Source organism: Mesoplodon densirostris, chromosome 3, assembly GCF_025265405.1.
Source record: "Mesoplodon densirostris isolate mMesDen1 chromosome 3, mMesDen1 primary haplotype, whole genome shotgun sequence".
Classification (NCBI taxonomy): domain Eukaryota; kingdom Metazoa; phylum Chordata; class Mammalia; order Artiodactyla; family Ziphiidae; genus Mesoplodon; species Mesoplodon densirostris.
The window spans coordinates 80011856-80035111 of NC_082663.1; the positions used below are offsets into that span (position 1 = coordinate 80011856).

At 39.7% G+C, this 23256-nt stretch overlaps 1 protein-coding gene across 1 annotated transcript in view; it reads left to right on the top strand.

Annotated features, from left to right (window-relative positions):
* The first annotated feature begins 5116 nt into the window (after positions 1 to 5116).
* Positions 5117 to 23256, top strand: part of ERAP2 (endoplasmic reticulum aminopeptidase 2) — a 39388-nt gene continuing 21248 nt past the window's right edge. The window contains exons 1-7 of the mRNA XM_060091822.1: positions 5117 to 5164; positions 7119 to 7811; positions 11574 to 11712; positions 15250 to 15384; positions 17415 to 17535; positions 19630 to 19784; positions 22635 to 22748. Coding sequence (XP_059947805.1) covers positions 7261 to 7811; positions 11574 to 11712; positions 15250 to 15384; positions 17415 to 17535; positions 19630 to 19784; positions 22635 to 22748 — 1215 coding nt within the window. The 5' untranslated portion in view covers positions 5117 to 5164; positions 7119 to 7260. The remainder of the gene's footprint in view (positions 5165 to 7118; positions 7812 to 11573; positions 11713 to 15249; positions 15385 to 17414; positions 17536 to 19629; positions 19785 to 22634; positions 22749 to 23256) is intronic.

Consider the following 23256-nt stretch of genomic DNA (forward strand, 5'->3'; position numbering starts at 1 on the left):
TCCCCGCCCCCCCGCTGTCTCTCTCTCGCGCGCGCTCTCTCTCTCTGCAGGTCTGTCCTCTCTGGTATTCGTCTTGTGAACGCTACTTTCTTGCCCGCCCAGACTCAGCTGCGCCTACCTCAACTCAAACGGTCCGCTAGGCTCTGCCTCGGGCGTCTCCCCCCTGCACAGCTGCGAGGAATCTCTCTCAAGGCACTCAGCTGGGCCCGTCGCAGCCCTAACCTCCTTTGTTTCCATCTCTTCGGGGGTCACTACTTTCAGTTGCCCGATAGTCTTCGTCTTGCAAACTGTCTTTTATACATTTTTGGGGTGAGGGGGCATTGTTTCAAGTGACAGGATAAATTCCAGTCCCTATTCTATCTTGGCCAGAGTGGAAGTTCTTATATACCTTTAAGTCTTTAAATTGTAGGAAGCCAAGAAATACTGATTTACTTATCAGTTGGTTTTAGCAGTTGGAAGCATAAATTTTTCCTTTCAAAATAAAGTATTTAACAAGCTCAGAATCACTCTTGTTTATTTTGCAACTATGTTGTTTGATAATGTCATCAGTTATTTAGGTAATCTTTAATTGGAAAATGACAGAAGCACCAGAAATTTTCATTTGGTTATTAAATAAAAATTTTAAATGTGGGTACACTTATCCCTCAGCATGCCTGGGGCATTAGTTCCAGGAGCCCCCCAAACACCAAAATCCTTGGGTGCTCAAGTCCCTTCTATGAAATGGCATCGTAGGATGACCACAGTCGGCCCTCAGTACCTGCAGGCTTTGCATCCGCGCGTTCACCCACCTGCAGATCATTCGTTATCCAAAGTCAGGTTTGCTTAATTTGTGTTCTACTTCAACAATGTAAGCTTTTTTTTTTTATTGTTGCAGTCTTCTGTTTTTATTTTTTAGCAAATATCATGGAAGGCTTACTAAAGCTCTCAATTTTTGGAAGACCATCTTTCTGTCAGTTCTTGACTTAAAATTCTGACATTATGCTTTTAATTTTCTGCTGAAACTGAATGAATTTTTAAAAAGCTATAGAATGCATTCACTAGGTGAATTCCAGCCCCCAGCCCCCTCATATTTTGCGTAGACCCTGGGTCTTTGTACTATCAGAAACCTTTCTTTTAATTAAAACATTTTAAAACCATATTTTAGATTTTGCCTCCATTTTATTTGAAATTGTACAGAGACATAGCAATAATTCTGTGAAGTACTTTCAACAGAGTTTTAGAGATCCTTTTGAAAAGAAGTGAGAGGAAGTGGTTCTTAAGACTGTAAGTTGGCTGGTGTTCAGAGTGATAGCATCGAGCCGGGACAAAGGCCAAGCTGTGCCTGTGTTCAGGACAGGAAATTCAACTGCAGAAAGAGAGGAGGAGATTCAGGAACATTTCATTTGTAAGGAGGCCATTTATCACTTCATTTATCCTGAACTCTCCCCACCTGCAGCACAGGCAGCAGCACTAGGAAATAATTTTTGAGGCACCTGAGTGCCTGAGATAGTCTCCAACTAGCTTCATTTGCTAATTTTTCAGCTTGCAGTGCTTTAGAAGCCACAGTCTAGAAACAGGTCTAGGGTGGAAGCTGAGGATGGCTGAAGGTAACAACAAAAAGTAAATAAAAATTTGAGGATAATGGAGGAACTGGAATAAACTTTGCATAGTATCCATAAGAATTCAAGAAGATATAGCAACATGGGGGTATTTACTAGATTTCATTCCCCTCAAAGGCAGCACTTTATTACAACCCAGCATAGTCACTGATTATTGTTATTAAGGTAACTGTTGCACGTTGAAACTTTTAAAGTTTATTTTATAAAACATTTATAAACTGTTTTCACATGTCATCTCAAATTGATACTGAGATGGACAATAATCCTATGTAATAAGTAGGAAAGTGTTACTGTCTCTAATTAGGAAATGAAGTGACTTATTTTCAGAAGATGGGTTTGAGTCCAATTCTCTTGATTCTAGGTCCAGTTTGTAATTAAAAACTTGGGTCACTACAATTTAAATCTGTTGAGTGTACCCTAGCGGGATGGAAATAGTTGTAATATACATAAGAAAGATTTCCATTAAAATTAGTAAAAAGAAATCTTTGAACATTCTGAAAATTAAGTGTTTCAGGTCTTTGGAAAATTCACTCTCATTTATTCTCATCTGTTTGTTGAGGGCCTACGAGGTGTGCAACACTCTGAGAGGTGCTGGAGAGAGGTCCAGGCGTAGTGTTTGGCCCCTAGCCTTTGGGTGTCGATAATTTAAGGAAGGATGTGAAGAACAAGTATGTTAGTGTAAGGTAAGGGCCAATTGAACTGACTAAACAAGTGCCTGCAGTTAGGACTGGAAAGGAAGCATGTGTCACTTCCAAGGGGGCTTCCTAGAGGAGGCATTTGCCTTGCAGCAAGAAGTTTACACAGAGGACACTGAGAGAGAAGTATGGAACACAGAGTGGCAGCCTCAGTAAAGGTAAGGGAATCCTGGGCTCATCCAGAAATGGAAAGTTCCCTGCTTTGTCTGAAGCTTGGAGCAAGCGAAGGGCAATCTGAAAATTAAAGAAAAAGAAAAAACAACAAATATTGAAAATGCACTCACTTGTTCAGCAGATATTTATTGAGGGTCTCATATACCAGCCTCTGCTCTAGGCTCTGGGTGTTAGGAGGCAAGCAAAGCAGGCTTCCTTGGTGGCGCAGTGGCTGAGAATCTGCCTGCCAATGCAGGGGACACGGGTTCAAGCCCTGGTCCAGGAAGATCCCACATGCCTCGGAGCAACTAAGCCCGTGCGCCACAGCTACTGAGCCTGTGCTCTGGAGCCCATGAGCTACAACTACTGAGCCCGCATGCCACAGCTACTGCAGCCTATGTGCCTAGAGCCTGTGCTCCGCAACAAGAGAAGCCACCGCAATGAGAAGCTCACACACCACAACGAAGAGTAGCCCACGCTCGCTGCAACTAGAGAAAGCCCACGTGCAGCAACAAAGACCCAATGCAGCCAAAAATAAATAAATAAATAAATAAATTTTATAAAAAAAGAAAAAAAAGAGGCAAGCAAAGCAGACAAACTCCCTGCCTGCAAGGAACTTGTGTTCTAATGGGGAGACATAAAACAAACAAATAAATCAATACATAGTTTACTCTCAGGAATTGATAAAAGCTAAGAAAAAAAAAGCAGGCTAAGGGGATAGACACTGGGTGGCGGCAGGGGTGGGTTGAGGGGGGAGTGCTACTCCTTTTAGATAGAGTCAATAAGGAGAGACTCTGAGCAAGAGACAGATCAGAAGACCAGGTGAAGTGACATGTGAATTCCCTAAGCAACAAGCTTCCCAAAGCTTATTCTCTTAGCAGGAAATAAAAAGGTTAGAAACCCCTTTTGGTGAGAGATAGTTTTAAACAGTAAACTCTGAAGTCACCTAAACCCTACTCAGCTTCCTCTTCTGGGACTCAGTAGCTCAGTCTGATGGCCCTCTTTCTTCATTCTCTGTCATCACTTCTGTTCTCATGGGTGGGGTAGAGTTCTGAGCACACACAGACACACACAACTGGGCTGGGGCTTGTGACAATGTCACAGAACTACCCCCAGCTTCCTCTACCTCCTTCATGCCTCCCCTCCTCCGCTGCAGAATTCGATTTCCAAGAATTGGCCCATGGTGCCTCCTCTTTTTTGTCCCCTTTTCCCCAGTCACCTGTTTCCATCCATCCCACCCATTGTACCCCTTTAACTATAGGAAATGCCACTCCAAGGGACTCTATACAGATCTGTGCCTCTGGCCCTAGGTATAGGCTACCTCCTTGGTTTTGCTCCTTCTACTTTATTAAGTTTTTCATCCAGGTTGAAATGATAAAATATAACAAGGGAAAAGAAATTGAGGATCAAGAGCTAACTAGGATCTAATCACGGCAGCAACTGAATGTTGAACCAAACACAGGTTGCAAACAGAGATGCACAGCAGGACAAGGCACGAAAACCAGTGTGTGAAGGAGGCCTAAAGACAATAGGAACCAAGCTCGTTACACTTGACTCGAGAACGACACTTGTGTGCCAGCGTGGCCCTTTAATGTGCTAGGATCTAAACGAAACACCAGACAGGCCTTGAAAGAGGTCATGTGGACTTTAGGCTGTCAGTGGGCCTCGCACGGTCTCCACACGGGGAACTGCCTCTCTGTCTAAACAGGGGGAAACCATGGAAAGGTATATGGAGCAGGGGGTGGCATGATCAAGCAGTGGCTGAAATAATCAGCTGGAGGGCATCGTACAAGAGGACGGCAAGGACACATCTTGAGAAGCAGCAAAACTTGTTTGAAGGCTGATGTGAGGAGTGATGAGGACCTGGACTGTTTTAATGACTGTGGGAAAAAAATTTTTTTAAGCTGGATAAAAAGAGATTAAAAAGGATGAATCATAGACAATGGAGGAAGGCTCGAAGCAGATGAAGTTAAAGCAAAAGGCTCTGATCTGGGGACAAAGACATTGCTTGAGTTGTTAGCAGAACATCCACATGAAGACAGTCCATCAGCCTGTTGGAACTGCAGCAGCAGAAACCTGGAAGGAGAGATCAGGAGAGGGAAATGTGGGATGGGTGAGGGGATATAAGAAATCTCTGCACTTGAACATATTCTCCGAGGGAAAGAGTAAAGTGGGAAAAGAGCAGAGAACAGAGGTTTTATCTTTGTGGAAGGCCCATATCCAGGATGGTGAGGAAAAGGAGGCCCAAGAAAGATGGAGAGACATAAAGGTGGGCGATAGCTCCTTTATGCCCAGGAGGCAGGAGGTTATAGACATAGGAAAGGGGTATATATCATCTCTGTTAAAGGCCATAGAAGCCGGCTGGGAGTTACCTTTTCCAGGTGGATGGACAGAGGTCATATTTCACGGTAATATGGACACAGCACAGTGAGGCATTCAAGGTCGTGTCTTAAAATAACTCAGCATTAAAAAATAAAACAAAACAAAAACACTAGTTTCTGAAGGCTTCACCTGGGGACATGGGGGTGGGGAGGATAAAACAGCAGGAGCAGCAGTCACTGGGATTGCTGGAGTCCCACCTGGCCTTGCCATGGGGTGACTTTTATTCTGAAGCTGCTTGTTAATTTCAGTTATGCAAATTTCTGAACCTTACCCTAATAGAAAGTGAAAGCAAAAAGAAATTCCCCTCCATTCAAATCTGCAACAGCGTGGATTAAGGTAACAAATCAACATTTCTCTTGACTTTGTCTTAAAATCATTATTTTTTCAGTGAGAATAATGACCTGAACTGAAGGTATAAAACTTCTGTCTTGAGGAGCTTTTGCAGCCTAAGGTGGGGATCTGGGGAAGGTGGGTGAATCTGGCACTACTGTATTGGAAAGTTCATGCAGTGCAGTTAAGGATAGGATTTTATTTAAGAATCTGTTTAACTGACTCACTCTCTTTTGGAGATTCTCTTAGCTTTTCCCAAATGTTTGTTGCAGTTCTTGTATCTTCCATCTCCGGATGTTTTGTACAAAACACTAAAGCACAGTATAATGGAAAACCCATTAGACAAAGGGTCAAAGAACTGTATTTTAGTCCCAATTTTCCTTCAAACTTCTATGTGATTTTGGGAGAGTCACTCACCCTCGGTTTCTTTATCTGGACACTAAGGACTTGTACTAGCTGGCCTTTAAAGTTCTTATCAGTTCTAAAGTTAAAGACTACATGAGTAAATATCAAGGCCTTTTTCTCCTCTCTTACCTGAAAAATATAACTTCCTTTGGGTATGTCTGCTACAGGTGGGGGGAAAGTGCCATAATTTAGGCCAGAGAATGTGAGTTATAGTAACCACAATAAAAATTTAATGTTTAACATTCATTACATGCTTCCTACATGCTAGTTGCTGTGTTGTGCCATATTCTTCACATGAATTATTACACTTAGTCCTCTCAATGTTAGTGTCAACCATTACCCTATCTTATAGGCGAGGAAACTGATGCTCAAAAAATCAGAAAATTTGCCCAAGATCATTCAGGTTAAGTACAATGGAGCTAGAGTTGGGACACAGGCACTCTGATTCCCAAGCTCAGGACCTAACAAGTAATTTCATTTTTCAAACCATCAGAAATTCAAGCTAATAGACCAATTATGGTTTGATATATCAGAGGCCCTTGGAACATTGGGATTTGGTAGCAATAATTTAATGCTTGTCTAAAAAGAGGGGAGGAGAGTTGTTATTTAACCATGATTTTCTTCTTTTTCTTTAACAATATTTGTTGATCTGCATTAATATTGCAAATTGGAAAATTGAAATAACTGTTTAGACGATTAATTCAAAAGAATGTGTTAATGATAAAAAAGAAAAGGAAAGGAAACCATTCATGGGTTTAAGTTGAAGCAGGGAGAAGGTAAATAGAGGCAGGTGACAGGGTGGGTGTCAGAAGTGAATACCTAAGTTAACCACATATATTGTTTGTCCTTATTTTATGTTTTGTAGTGTTACCCTTCTAACGAGAAGAGATTGTCTCAGTTTTATTTACAGAGGCAGTGAGTTCAGTTCGATTTGTGTTTTCAAAGGTAGCCTGAGATAAGGAAGACCAAAGCAACTTTTAAAAATACTCTGTTTGAATATTATAAATGAAATTTTATTTCCATGGCCTTTGATATATTGGAAATAAACTGAGGGTAAACACTTAGCTTGACCAGCATCCTTTATACCAGCAACCATAGAATTGGGCCATTCAGCTAATGTTTTTTATTGAAAGAGGTGAAGTTCAAGGCCATTGATAATAGTAATATCTGGTATCCAAAGAATATTGAGCATTCTTCATGACTTATTAAGACAAAATAGAGACACCTGTGCAGTTTACCTTCTGGTATCCAGACACACTCTTAAAATGATGTAACCAAATGTTAAAAATGCTCAACATGCAATGAATTTACACACCTACCTTCTGCCCATTGCACAGAATGCAGAGGGGATTCCATAGATGTAATTTTAAGGCAGAGTCCCTTTACTTGAGCTCTAAAAAAATTTTATTTATAATACCCAGATGATAACAATTTCTACTTTATTTTGTGGATATTTGGTGCAATTCACATATGCCCATCTATTTTTCAAGTTATATTTATAAGTTGAAATCTTTTTCTTCATGCTATAAATGTTGTTGTTGTTTTTTCTTTCTAGGTTAAATCCATTTATTGAAACATATTTTTCAGATCCTGAGTGACATAACTGGAGCCAACACGGTGCTATGGAGAACTATGAGATTTAGCCTGGATATTAACTTGTCTTCTAGAGAATAGATTTAGCATTCCATTCTGCTGTAATGGCTAATTCATGCAGAAAACTAATATTTAATATTTACATAGGATTTTACTGCTCAGCAGTCATCCAAATATGTATTTGTTCTCAGTTCACAAGTTCATCTTTTGATCAGTCCAATAAGGACCGTGGGGCTTTCCCAGTAGCCATCAATGGGGAAATATTTCCTTGGCATGAGCTAAGGCTCCCCACCATGGTCATTCCCCTCCACTATGACCTTTTTGTCCACCCAAATCTCACCTCCCTGGACTTTGTTGCATCTGAGAAGATCGAAGTCTTGGTTCGAGATGCCACCCAATTCATCATCTTGCACAGCAAAGATCTTGAAATCATGAATGTTACTCTTCAGTCAGAGGAAGATTTGAGATACAGGAAACCAGGGAAAAAGCTAACTGTTTTGAGTTATCCTGCTCATGAACAAATTGCACTGCTGGTTCCAGAGAAACTTATGGCTGACCTGAGATATTCTGTGGCTATTGACTTCCAGGCCAAGCTAGCTGAGGGTTTTGAAGGCTTTTATAAAAGCACATACAGAACTCTTGGTGGTGAAACGAGGTAAGATGTAGCTCCAGTTATTTATAGTCTTTTGTGATACTTTCCTTATGGGTTATGTCTCTTTGCCAGGAGCATGCTTCAGTAGTCATTTATGAAAAGCCCGAAAAACTATGGGGAAACTCAGAAGGAGAAGCTCTGCCATTCCTAAATGAAATCACAATAAAAATGGGAACACAGGATGCAGAGGCATAAGTGGCTAGAGAGAGAATAACCAGGAGGAAAAGCCAATATATGACTATGACAAGACTGACGTGTTTATCTCCTAGGGGAAAGGATGGTCAGTGCAGAGAGAGCTGAAATATGGAAGGCTTCTCAAAGGAGGTTAGACTTGATCTGAGACCAAAAGGAAATATACATAAGATTTGGGTTGGGAGAGAGGAAATGAGAGCATGTACATTGCCCAGGAAACAGCATGACTCAAATCCAGAAGACAGAAACAAGTCAGTTTGGAGAACTGAGAAATATGGTCTATTTGATCAGCTCATGTTTACTGAGCCCATGCTGTGTGCCAGGCACCGTTCTAGGCACTGAATGTATAGTAGTGAGATATAGACTAGGGATTGGGAATAATTTAGCTGAGTGGTCAGGGAAGTTCTTGGTGAGGAGGAAGTGCATTTAAACTGAGACCTGAACTTTCATGAGGACATCTAAGGGCACAGTGTTCCCAGCAAAGGCATCAGCAAGTGCAAAGTCTGTAAGGCGGGAGTGATTGAGAGACGAAGGACAATGAGAGAGGGAGAGAAGTAGAGTAGAGAGGGGTCAGATCATGTAGAGAGAGACTTAGAGCCTCTTGTTTTAGGCTTTTACTCAGGGGCCATAGGAATTCATTGGAAAGTTCTGATGTGATGTACGCTCTATAAAGATCAAGTATATGTTGATGGTACATTATAGAGAGGAAAAAGTAGAAGCAGATTAGTCTTTTAGGAGGTCATTGCAATTGTTCAGGCCAGAAAGGATGTTGGCTTGGGCCAGGCCAGTGGTGCAGCTTATAGAGTGAAGTGATTGAACTTGGCATTTGTTTTCAAGTGTAAAACAGACAGAATTTGCTGACATTGACTATGTAAGGCAAGAGAAAGAGAGGAACCAAGGATGCTTCATAAAGGGGATGATTTGGTTGTCCAGGGCCAGGGTCCATCTCAGAGGGGAGAGGAGTCTGGTTTCAGTGCTCTCCTACATTTTATCAGTTGCATTCAATTGCCAGTTTGAGAAATCCCCAATACAATGGCTTTGCCACACACTTGTTTTTCTCATGCAGCAAGAAATCCAGAAGTAGGGCATCCCAGGTTTGCTACAGTGTTTACCAATATTATCCAGGACCCAGGCTCCTCGTATCTTTCTGCTCAGCCATCCTTGGCATATGACTTTCCTCCTAATACAAAATGATTTCTGCACTTCTAAGCATCAAGTCCACATTCCAGGCAGGAAAAGGGGGAAATGGGGGAGAGGAAAATGCAAAAAGAAACATTCCAGCTGAGTCTGACTCCTTTTACCAAGATTTCTCACCCAATGACTTCAACTAGGCCAGATCGAGTCATGTGCCCACCAAGTTGCAAGAGAATCTAGAGAAGTGATTTTTTCATCAGACACATTGCCTTCCTGAACAAAATCAGGATTCTACTGGAACTGAAGGAGAGTGGATATTGGTAGGCGACTTTAGCCCCACAGTGTCTGCTGCCTACCTCTCCTTCCCCACTTCAGGTGCTCACTGCCCTTTGCAGGTCACATGCTCACTCCACAGCCCCCAGCAGTCCACTGAGGACAGCCCTTCCCCAGGCCCGCCTCCCCTTCCCTTGGGGACGCTTCCCCTCGTTGCAGCCTCAATTCTCAGAGGCCTCAATTCTCAGGTCCAGCACAGTATTGGATAGGAAACGTCAACTTCTCACTGAGGTACCACGTGACCAGTGATGGTTTATTTCACTTTTTTTCAAGTGACAAAACCTCCACCTAAAAGAAATACATTTTAAGGATATAATTTGGGGAAATGAAGGAGACCAGAGGGGGGATTCTTTTAGAGTAGAAGCTTGGAAAGTAACATGCCTCCCATAATTAACTGCAGACTATTTCTGACTCCTCTTATGATTAATTAGTCAGCTCTCTTCATACTCAGTCACCTAGTAGGTCTTAGCATGTAGGATGATTTGCAGGACAGTGTCAACAGCATTTTATTACCTCTCTCTCTTTTTTTCATACACACACACACACACAGTACACACCCACATGCATACACATACAACTTAACTTAAAATACAAAAATAATTCAGTCAACAATAATTCTTTGAGAAGCAGGAAGTCACTACTTTGCATGCAGCACTAAAATTGTGTAAATAGCAAAAAAGATCTTAAAGTTTTGGCTTTTCCATTGTAAGACTTACTATAATCAAAATTTCACATTAGTAAAAATTATTCCAGGTACTTGGGATTCCTTTACTTCTGTAGGACCTGTTACTGAATCCAAGTAATACCGAGGCCCCAAACAAATCATTTAGCTCCCAGTCGCACTTTTCCAGTCTGTATTATAGAAATACAGTAGACTGAGGCAAAATTATCGTGACAGGCCCTCTTTTTCCTCCTCCTGGCCCTTCTCACCCTTTATCTGTCCCTCGAGCTTTTCTATTCTGCTCTCCTTCTTCAATCAAAATATGCTCTCCAGAGTTGCTGCTTAATTAAAGTTTTAAAGCCCAAAGAATAAATCTGTAATTATATCATTTCAAGCATTATCAAGGTGATGGGGTATAGAGATTTGTCAGAGTATCTATCTACCTGTTATAGTCTGAAGGCTGGATTTGCTTTGCCGGCAAGCAGAGAGAGCTAGACGTGTCTGGGGGGAAGCTTGGGTCCCGCAGGAAGACCTTTAGCCAATGACGATACAGAATATAAAAGCCCAGCTCCTTGCCTCCAGTAGGGGAAAACTTGAAGGTGTAGTTTCCACTCCAGAGCTCCGCTGGGATGAAGCTGAAGCTGGCACCGGGCCTGACTTCTTCCTCTTCCGTGTCCCGCTTCCCTCCCTCCTTTACCTGTTTCTCTCTCTTTTTTTTTTTTTTTTTTTTTTTTGCGGTACGCGGGGCTCTCACCGTTGTGGCCTCTCCAGTTGCGGAGCACAGGCTCCGGACGCGCAGCCTCAGCGGCCATGGCTCACGGGCCCAGCCGCTCCGCGGCATGTGGGATCTTCCCGGACCGGGGCACAAACCCGTGTCCCCTGCATCGGCAGGCGGACTCTCAACCACTGCGCCACCAGGGAAGCCCTACCTGTTTTTCTTGGCAGCATGTTCTTATAAATCAGGATCTGCTTCCTGGGAACACAACCTAAGGCATCACTCATCTCACAGATATTCAAATGTCTGGTTGAAGCCCACTCAGGTTTAGTGATGACACTAAACTACTAACTTCCTAGTCAATTTTGAAGTCAAACTGGGCATGACTAGCTCAGCAAATTTACTAGCTAAGGGTCTTGGTAAGGTCACTCAAATTCTCTGAGCCTCAGTATCCTTCTCTGCTATGAGTATGAAGGTGATCATGTAAATAGAGTGCCCAGTACCCTGCATTATTCATGATTGGCAGCTACTAAACAAATTTTACCGTCATTTTCTTCAAAAATAGATTCTGGATTCTGTAAGGTTATAGTTTGAGACATCAAATGTATCACCTCCAGGTTTGATAAGCTGTGTTCTGAAGGTACAAATTCATTTCTTTCTTTCTTTCTTTTTTTTTTTTTTTTTTTGACTTCACTTGTGTATTCTTTCTGGAATGTACTTCTTTTCACAGAACAATTGCAGTAACAGATTTTGAGCCAACCCAGGCACGAATGGCTTTCCCTTGCTTTGATGAACCACTGTTCAAAGCCAACTTTTCAATCAAGATAAGAAGAGAGAGCAGACACATTGCCCTATCCAACATGCCAAAGGTATTTGCCAATTTTAGAAACTTTGGGGAATTGTTCTCAAAATGAACTTTGGTCTTTGTTTTGTTGTGTTTATTTTTGTTTTGTTTTGTTTTCAGCACTTAAGCCATTAATTTGTTTTTGATCCTTCTACATATTACATTACCCCAATCCATCTAGATTTTAACATCATTCTGTTTGGGCATTGTTTCACAAGAAGCTTTATTTTTTAAATAAAGTGATTTATATTTTACTTGTGTTTATATGGAAGCAGAGTTCTTTTAAATCAGTGTTACTTGGCTAGCGATGAAATTCAGAATCGCCCAGAACAGCACTTCTCAAACTTTAATTTTCAGATGAGTTGTCTGAGGATCTTGTTAAAATTCAGATTGTGATTCAGTCGTTCTTGAGGTAAAGCTCAAAATTCTGACTTTCTAACAAGCTCGCAGGTGATACCACTGCTGCTGGTCCAGAGACCACATTTGGAGTGGTAAGGATCTAGAGACGCTTGCCTGGGCCCCATCCTGGAAATTCTGATCTAGTAGTCTGTGATATAACATAGAAATTTCTTTTTTAAGTTCCACGAGTAGTGCTTAAAATTATTTATGAAAATTATATATCATAGTTATCAACTTTTTTAATAGAGAGACCTCTGAACACTTTTATTTGCGTCATATTTATACTAAAAATGCAGAGACTCTGAATGACACAGTAGACACTGAGCCTCATTTGATATTTCCTCACTAGTGATATGCTTGCCTTTTGAGCTGTTGAACGAAATGTAAAATATTTCCCCATTGCTACTTAGAAAGTAGGATAAAAATAGAGGCTCTCCTGACAGTGCTTCAGCAGGATGAGCTCAGAAAGCAGCCAGGTCATCATAACCCAGCCAGTGACTCCACCCTATTTTCCTCTCTGCCTTCCACAGTGACTGTCCTCTGTGGATGAATGGGGGAAATGAGTCCATAAGCTACAAGCTGAATTTCCCCCAGATTTCTCTTTAATGCTAGAAAAGTGTTTGCTTTGAAATACTTGCAGAGCAGATCAAGGGGAAAAGTGACACACTCCACATGATATATATCCCACAGTTTTTCCATGATCATACAGACAGCAATTTAATTTGCCTACTCATTTTCAGGTAAAAAGGATTTGCTACTTAGCTCCAAGTCTTCTTTCTATGAACCGAATGTTCATTTAAGGGTAGTTCAGTCTCTTTCCTGGCAGCTTTTTATTAACAGAATTTTTCACATGAATAATCATGGAGGATAAAGTAAAAATACAGTTAGTAATGCCTTTTAATCAAAATGTGATGCAAACATAAATTGTCAGTTCGTTATATTAGAATCTCAGTTTTCTATCTTTAGAAACCGTCAGTAACTTCTCATATTTAGGAAAAACAAGTGAACACTTTCAAAATATTTCATATAATCCTTGAACTTTGCATTGCCTCAGTTGACTGGGCCAGTTCTCTGGATCATGCCTTTTTCAGCAAATATTGGCTTAGTTTCTGCTTCTCATTGGCATGCCCAACCCAGGCTTTCACGGTGATCCAAAAAAAGGAGAACAGAAGTGATGCTACAATCATACTCTTTGGATAATAGCTGCAGCGCTTAAGATGGGTTATGGACTGGTGAGAAGAAGCAACACATACTAAGTTCTCAATTTGTTTAGTTAAGAATGTAGGAATACAAGTTAAGAACACTAGGAAGTGAGGTGGTCAGCCAAGCACTAGTAGAGGCAGCATATATACTGGGCATGTCTTTGTCCCCTTCATTCCTTAAGGGAACACACACCTGCTGGTGACACTTGCTATGCAAGTAGAATCCTGCCAAAATTGAGAAGACAGCTAAATCCTTCTCTAGCAACAAGTGTTTTATACTTAGAGCTTACATCACCATCCTGGAAGGACTTAACACTAACAGCCCAAATACTTCCATTTAAGGCACTGTTGATCAACATGGGTCAGTCCAGGTTCCTGAACAAAACTCAGCTTCTGTGGACTACGTCTTCATCTGGGGGGGGAGGGGAGAAATCAGAGGGATTGCCCACCTGTCTCCTATCTCTGCCACCAGCTGTCCAGTGTCACAGACTCGTTTCCCCACAGTCCCACAACTTTTCCCCTTCCTCCCCTCACCCATCTACACGCTTGACAAAAGGGTCTTGCTGCTGAGTTTGGTCAGAGGACCACAGTCATAATGTCCCCTCCCCAGCTCCTACCATAACCCTCTCATCTGCAGGGATTCTATGTACCCATAGAACTCTGGTTGAATCAGACCCCTAAAAAAGATTATTGTTGGACAAAATTAACTTGCTGAACAGAGGTAAAACTTACAGCCCTATGCATGCTGCCACCTTTCCTAGAGTATTTGGTCAATGTTTCCTACTTTATTGAAACTTAGGAATTGAGTTTTTGATAGAACTCTGTAGAATTTAATAGCACACACATTTGTCATTGACGTAGGCAAGGCAGTTTATGATAATACTTCAAGCTATTTTTTCTCGCCAAAGCAAACTGCAATCTTATACAAACACATAAAATATGCTCAATAGTCCGTGGTTAGCACTGCCACAAACCAGATGCCTTAAAAGGAGGTTGGAGAGGGTGAGGGACAAGCCAGTCTAAGAATTGTTTTCAATTTGAAGAAAGTGGTATTTTCAGATGACTGGATCTGTGTCCGTTCAGAATTTAGGGGCATCAAACCGTGGTGAAGACCATCTCTGGGACAAGCTATCCAGGGCAAATAAAGATAGAATTCAGTAATTACTCAGTGAATTTGATGGATGCGGCTGACCAGTCTATAGCCTTAAAACTCTTTACTTCCTCAGTAGATAGGCAGAAGCTCAAATCACTAATGATCTCCTTGGCCTGACTGCTTTCATTGCTGAATCAATGAAGCAAAGATAAAATAAGACTATGACTCAAGCTGTCACCCAGCGAGTGAAAGAATGAGCAATGGCTTTAGAGTCACACGGTCACATCCACATCTTGGTCCTGCCGTGGAACTAGCCATGTGATCTTGGGCAATTCAGTTAACATTTCTGAGACTGTTTCCTCACCTGTGAAATAACACTTACCTCACACACACATAATAGGAGGATTAAAAGATAATGCAAAACATCTAGCACAGAAAAAAAATCTAGCACAGTTTTGCTTCCCATTTCCTTCTGCAACAGAGATTTATTTATTATATAACAAAGGGAAAGGGACTCTTCTCTGGCATTTTTGCTTAGAAGTACAAATCTTGAATTGATACCAGTGTTGGAGATGATTGCATCTCAAGAAAGCAGAAGCATCTAAGATATTTTTATGCTTTCAAGCAACAAAATAGATATCATTTTGAGATCCCAAAAGTAGTACATTGTGTCTTCGAGGAAGTCTAGAGATAAAAGAAATGGAGGGAGGTGAAGCCACAGAATGTTGTGAAAGGTCCACTGATCTCCTATAAGGGGATCACATGTCCTTCGGAACATCAAGCTTTCCTCTAACTTATGTAGCCTATGTCATAGGCATTCTTGTAAAATACTCCAGTTTTCAAATACTGATTCTTTCCCTTCCTGTAGGTTAAGACAATTGAACTTGAAGGAGGCCTCTTGGAAGATCATTTTGAAACTACTGTAAAAATGAGTACATACCTTGTAGCCTACATAGTTTGTGATTTCAACTCTGTGAGTGGCACAGCCTCGTCAGGGGTCAAGGTGAGTTTGGGTTCTCATTTCATACACAGTGCAGAATAGTGTCCTGAAGGCAATGAGCTTTTCTTTATTTTAAGGTTATTTTCCTTATTATCAAAGTATCATGCTTATTTACAAAAATAGAGATAGATAAAAAATAAGTTACCCACAATCCCATCACCAAGATATAATTACTGGTAATATTTATGTCAGCCTTCCAAGTATTTTCTATAAGTCTGTCAGTATATGGGTGTATCTAGTAACAGTATATACTACATATAACTATATATACATTTTACAAAATAATATATGATTGTTTTAGCTCACCATAATATGCCATAAAAATTAAATGCCATTAAATATTTCTATAATATTAATAATTAATAGTATTGTACTCTACTACATAGAGGTACCATAAGGATTTTTTAATCAGCATCTTATTCTAGGACACTTACATTGTTTCCAATTGTTTTCTATAGCTTTATTTCCTCAGTGAAAGGAGATCTTCATAATTTTTAGAGCGTTCATTGTTTACAAAAATTTACAGTACCCAATAATTATAAAGTTTTGCGACTATCAGTGAAGACATGAAAAATAAAAAAGAACTCCTTACCCTGAGGAACCAAGTTATAGACCTAAAAACATATTCAGGGGATTCCCTGGTGGCGCAGTTGTTGAGAGTCCGCCAGCTGATGCAGGGGACACGGGTTTGTGCCCCGGTCCGGGAAGATCCCACATGCTGCGGAGCGGCTGGGCCCGTGAGCCATGGCCGCTGAGCCTGCGCGTCCGGAGCCTGTGCTCCGCAACGGGAGAGGCCACAACAGTGAGAGGCCCGCGTACCGCAAAAACAAAACGAAACAAAAAACCATATTCAAAGAAACATAAAATAATGCCTATGAAAAATAACAATAAAATGGCTATTACAATTTCCATACATATTATATCTTTGGATATGCAGATACATGTTATCAGCAATGTGTCTACATACATCTCTGCACGTATATAGATGTGCAGAGATATAGATGTGTGAGAGGTCAGATGGCACTTTACGTCAGAGGACAGGGTCCTGTCAGCTTCCTTGGATTCACATCCCAGCTCTACAGTTTTCTACATGGGGAGCTTGAAGTTAGTTACTTAATCTCCATGTGTTTCCATTGCTTCATCTGTAAAATGAAGACAATAGCACCTATTTCATGAGGTGATTGAGAGGATTAAATTAGATTTTACATGTGTGCATTTAGCACAGTGCCTGGTACGCCACTGTGGTCACTAATATATCCTTCTTATAAAATTCTGAGGAACTTCAGTTAACTCAGAGTATGAAAGCAGGTTATGAAATGAGAGCAACACTGTACTTGAAACCCAAGAAGATTGGAATCTAACTTTATTTCTTCCACTTAATAGCTAATAGTTTGCAGGGAGTCAATGAACATATTTGGGCATTTTTGAGTTTAAAGAAAACACGACATGGTGGGATGAATTGGGAGACTGGGATTGACATATATACACTAATATGCATAAAATAGATAACTAATAAGAACCTACTGTATAAAAATAAATTAATTTAATTTAATTTTTTTTAAAACCCAATAATCAAAAAAAAAAAGAAAAGAAAAGAAAAGAAAAGGAAACATGACAGAGGGTGGTTCCAATAGGTTCATGAAGGATTTCCACCTCATACAATTATGTTTTATTTGAATTGTGTTGGTGGTCATAAGTTTGGAAGGTTTAATCTCAAGTGCTAGAGTACATGATAGTGATGAACTGAAGTGGGCTCTCATGAGGTGATGGGTTTATATAGCTTAAAACGTACAGATTAGCATCTAGGGAATATACTGTAACAGAAAATACAGGGTTGTTTATAATTTTCAAGAGTGATTCTTGCTTTAATACTTTACAGAACATCTTATCCCCTGTTGACAACGTGTTTAACGGTATCTCAATAATTTCTTGAAAAATGCAGTCTGCCTTTCTTTGGGTGAGGGCTGTTAGGAATGGAGTTGTGCAAAGGAGCTGTCCTTCAAAGACCACTTCTTCCCACCAACATTTCCCAGGTGTCCATCCATGCAGCCCCAGACAAATGGAGTCAAACACATTATGCTTTGGAAGCATCATTGAAGCTGCTGGACTTTTACGAAAATTACTTTGATATCCGCTATCCACTCGCAAAACTGGGTAGGTTCAAATTCCACATCATCGGCTTTATTTTTAGAACATACTTTGATTTCGTCCCTCTTAGTATGTGATTTAAATGAGCACTAAAGACGTTCAGTTAGCCCAGAAAGCAATAATTTGTACCTCAGAGATGGTCCTAGAGTGTAGAAAATAAAGTATTATGAGAAGCCCAAGTACTGTGGTTCATTTCTCTATTCTTTTACAAGGTTTAATATTAAAATATCTGCATTTTATATTAGATTTAAATGGATGAATTTTCTAGAGCATATATTTTCTTCTGTACCATATTTGTACAAGACTAGCAATCTTTCATAAAAGTTGCCGAAGGTTTATGTAAATAGCTGAAAATTGTCCTTCCATTTATTATCTACTGTGGGTCTGAGGCTGGAAGATAAGACTGTGGCACAGACTTAAAAAAAAAAAGATTTGGAGGAAACAGATAATTTGAATGTAGTAGTCGTAGATCTTTATATGAGAAAATACACATAGTCTATCTTGGTTGGTTTTAATTTTCTATCTTAAAAATTAAAAATTGTTATTCTTATGTTGCAGAATATATAAAAACCATGACTTAAATTTTATACCTTATATAGATTAATTTTTAGAGTTTCTGACAATGACAAAACATTGTGTTTCTTTGGGACTTTAGAACACACACCTTATCATGTCCTTCCTCCCCTTTCCTGCCCAACCTCCATACAGTTTTAGAGAGTTAAAAGGGACCATCAGAAGACATCTCCAGGTGGTTGTCCCTACAGTTCCTGAGTCTCACTGTATTATTATAGCACAGGTTCTATACACCTTTTAGTACGGATATACTAAATCAGTTTACCCACAGTTCACTGCTGTCCTCTGTCAAAAATCAAGGAAAGATCAAATAACAGCTATCAACAATCTTAAGTTGCTTTTGAAAAATGCAACCTTGAAGATCATATGAAGTGAATGTATTTAAAATAAAACTAACTGAAAGGAAACACGCAGCTTAGGAAAAAATTGAGCAGATATAAGCATTTCTAATGGCTTTGGGAAATAATATAACTAATATAAAATCATCAATGCAATTTAGAAAAGGAGTCATTCCCACATTTGAAGTGCTAATGAATACTAATCTTTATTAGTGCTAGTTTGCTTTTTGATTGCATTATAAATATTTGATTTTATCCACTAGAATTAACCAATACTAATTCCAGACATTGTCATTGCAAGCCAAGTGACTTGATTTATTTCAAACTTTTAAAAAATTACCTTTCTTTTCAGCCAAAGAGCAGTATTTTTTCCAATATGGCCTGACAGAATAAACAGAAAGAAGTCCAAGATTAAATATTAGCCAGAAGTTTTCTGATTTACATGAAGTCATTGGCAGAGGATATATATATATATACTCACACACAGATATGATATAAATTATGTTATATCTGAGTTGCTTAAACATGTTTAAATTTCACTTTTTTTTCCCTAAGACTTTGTCAAGAAGTAGAGGAAATATCAATGTTGAAAAGGAAATTGAGCTCAGAAAGAAGTGATGCCAACAGCTTTTTTCCTCTGCTGCCTTAGAAGGACACTTAGAGGCTGTATGCGCTAGAAATATTAATTGAGATATTGACTATAGAGATGCTCCTAAAAGGTGTTCCCCTGAAATTAAAATCCCCTTTTTTTCTTTTTTGTAGAAATGAGTTCATTATATGTTTTGTTGAATTCCAGACATATTAGAAATTATTTGATCCCTCATATTTTCAAAGTTTTTCTGTAGTACTAATATAAAATACAATAGGAGAGTTTTAAAATGAATTTTTTTCTCAGCAGTAATGCACTCAAGGTATTTTCATAGTTTAGTTTTAGGAAAAAGTGGTTAAATGTCAATAGGTTACTTTACCTACAACCAAAACTTTACTGATAGACTTTATTCTGCTTGATAATGGATACTGATTATTTTCAGCAACTACAAGACACCATATCAATGTTAAGACACTCTTGATGTTTTCAGAAAATCTGCTTATATACACTGAATGGTTCATAACATATTTGAGGAGGAAGCAAATCCCACTTCTGGTGTGGAAGCCATAATGATCAAGTGTGGTTGTTCTTATTTCTTAGATCTAGTTGCCATTCCTGACTTTGAAAGTGGAGCCATGGAGAATTGGGGCCTTGTCACATATAGAGAGACGTCACTGCTCTTTGATCCCAAGACCTCTTCTACTTCTGACAGACTCTGGGTCACCAAAGTCATAGCTCATGAGCTAGCACACCAGGTACCTGGCACTCATGATATTCTCTTAGCATCAGTTCAAAAGAGCATTATGCAGAACACCACCAATATTCCCGAAACAACGTAAAATCATGTCATTTTACTTCTAGAGGGGACCTTAGGGATTATCAAGCCAAACATGATATGTCAAGTAGAAGAATGTTCAATCTCTAGACAATGGATCTCATACAGGAATTTTATCACAAGAGAAGTGGCCACTATATCCTCTAAAACCCTTCAAGGCAAAGCCTCCAAATGTCCTTTAGTAAAGAAAAGTGAAGACCATGCAGATACATAAAGCACAGAATTAGAAACGCTACAAATAGAGATTTCTATTAAAAATATTTCCCCTTATACCCTCTAATACGGTGGCATTCCAATCTAGGGCAAAATCAATCTCCTTTCAATTGGAATCTGTGATTATTCAGCCATAATGAAGTATTTTCAAGTCTGTATACTCATGGGCTGCTGACCCTGGACACATTACCTAACTCTCTAAACTTCAGTGTCCTCGTCTATAAAATTAAGTTCATAATAGCTCCTGCTTCTTGAAACTGTTGTGAGGATTACAGATAAGTGTCTATGTCTGTCATGTAGTAGGTACTCAGTAAGTGTTAGTTATTAATGATGGTTACAGTGACCACCACTGCTACCATTTCTTACAGAATAAGATTTCCAAGGTCCGTCTATCAACACTGTATTACATACAAATATGAAACAGTAAAACTAGCTCTACAGATATCAGAGACTTTTTCCACTCTATTTCATTTCTGAAAATTCCCCATTATGCAGTGAATTATTAAAGGCACCGGAAACTCTCTTTTACCATGTAGGCAAATATCATTCCATTGTAGAAGCTGGTAAAATCTCTTATTTTTAAATGTTTAACTTTATCCTTTACGATGACCATAATAATAATAAGGGGAGGTTGTTTGTTTTTGTTTGTTTTCTTTTAAGCAGCAAACTAAGAACCCAGTTACATAAGAGCCATGCTCAGCACTTTATTTTGAGAACATAGGAACAGCTTCCTCTGGTTTAGCATCTCCCTCTGGCCCATCTTAGGGGTTTGGATCATTAGTCTCTGGAAGCTCTAAAGCACTTAACTGAGTCTGGGTATTCCTAATTTTCTGCCCAATGTTCATAACGAAATAATCAGAGAGCTCTACTTCTGAGGCTCCATCCTCCCTTAAGGCCTTCCTTTAATAGCTTCTCTTTTATGGGGACGCAGTGTTCAGGGCTGAAGCAGCAGGCCCCAGTGACCTTGACTATTTTGTTTCCCCATTAATCTCCATATGACTATGTCACTCCTCTGCGTAAAACCCTGGCAAAGACTCTCAATGCCTGGGTGAGTAAAGGATCCATAGCGTGGCAAACAAGGCCCCGAGGACCCGGCTTGCCTCCACCTCTCCAGCCTCATCTCTGAACGACACCTTTAGCTTTAGCCATCCCAGACTACCTGCCATTACCTGAACAGGTGAGGTTGTATCATTCCTCTGTGTTTTTGCTCCTGCTACCTGATCTGCTTAGAGCACACCCCACTTCCAATATTCCTGAGGACCCTTGCAAGACTAAGGAAATGAATCGTTTCCCAGTTATTCTACACACTCTCCCAGCAAAACTGATTTTTTCCTTCTGGAATCTCTCTGTCCCTTGTACAGACATAGATCATAGTGCCAATAATGCTTTATTGCATGTATATGCCTGCCAGTTGACCTCCACCATTTGTATTGAGGCAGTGGCTATCTTACATACATCTTTGTATTTCTAATGTATGGTATAGAGCCAGAAACATAGTAGATTCGCAACAAATATTTACTGAATGAATGAATAAACTACTTTTACTGACTGGTGAAATGACCATAACCAGCTGGTACTTCTTGTGTTCATCACTTCTCAAACTGAGGAAACACCCGCTGTCCCTTCTCACAGAACCCCCTCAGAAGATTGGAGCCCACTTGCAATATGATAGGAGGGCTGTAAGAAAAGGTATAGAGCTTGAACTGTTTCTAGAAGCTACAGATCTAGTGATTTGTGTTCTGTAACTGTAACAAGGCTCTTGTGAATCTTAGAATCTTATTGTTTAAGTTTCCAGTCCTTCTGGAGACTGCAATCCTAAAATAGATAAACCGGATACACACTAATATGACAAAGGCCAAATAGATAAAATATAATAATACATAAAAATAATAATATTTAAAATGTGTTACAGATTAAATATAGGTCAAGGGTAAATTTCTATTTAGATTGTCTTTTTCATCCTTTTAATTTTATTTATATATATTTAAATCTCAGTCTTTTATTCATCTTAGTGGCCAAGTTAATCCTTAGAAGTAAATTGGGGCAGAGGACAGCAAGTAAATTTGGTCATCACTAATATTGTGTAACAATCTGAAAGTCCTAAATGAATTCTTATCCTTTTAAGTACCTGCTACTTAATATAAAAAGGTGACTTCACCAAAAATATTTTGGCTTATATTTCTCCTTAGACCATCACCATAAGTCAATGACAAGGTGAGATTATACTTATTGTGCAAAATGTACCCTACGAAATGTTTCATTTTCTTCCTTAATATTAAATCTAATATCTAGGAAATATAGCGAGGATATAGTGGAAGTTGGGGAGTTGGAGACAATATGAACACAAAGAAAGAGAAGTGAAGGAAGCAAAAATGTGGAGAGAGGCGAAGGCAGGGAAATCAGTAGAAGGAGGCTGTGCGGAGAGAAAAGGGTAGCAAAGATAGAGAAGAGGCCTCAGCTACTAAAAGAAAGAAGTTACCACCCATTATATTTTTTGCTATAGTTAATAATTTTTTATATTTGTTTACCTTCTAATAACTGAGTTTTTTCCTCCTAGTGGTTTGGCAACCTGGTTACAATGGAATGGTGGAATGATATATGGCTCAATGAGGGTTTTGCAACATACATGGAACATATCTCTGTTAACGTCACATATCCAGAGCTACAACTAGTAAGTCACAATTTTGTATGTCATACTGTATGCCCTAAGGAATCATTAATTTACTACTAAAATTTTTAGAGAATGCCAAAGAGAACATAGCATTGAGTCATTGAATCTACGGTGTTTTGTTTTGTATAAGCAGGTTGTATTAGTTTGCTAGGGCTGCCATGACAAAATTCCACAGACTGGGTGGCTTAAGCAACAGAAATTTATTTCCTCACGGTTCTGGAGGCTAGAACTCTGAGATCAAGGTGTCGGCAGGTTTGATTTCTTCTGAAGCCTCTCTCCTTGGCTTACAGATGACCGCCTTCTCACTGTGTCCTCACATGGTCTTTCCTCTGTGCTCACACATCTCTGGTGTCTGAGTTTTTAAATGTCCTCTTCTTACACCAGTCAGAGTGGATGAGGGCCCACCCTAATGGCCTCATTTTAATTCAGTCCCCTCCTTTTAAAGGCACTATCTCCAAATACAATCTGGGGACTAGGGCTTCAGCATATGAATGGGGTGGCAGGCACA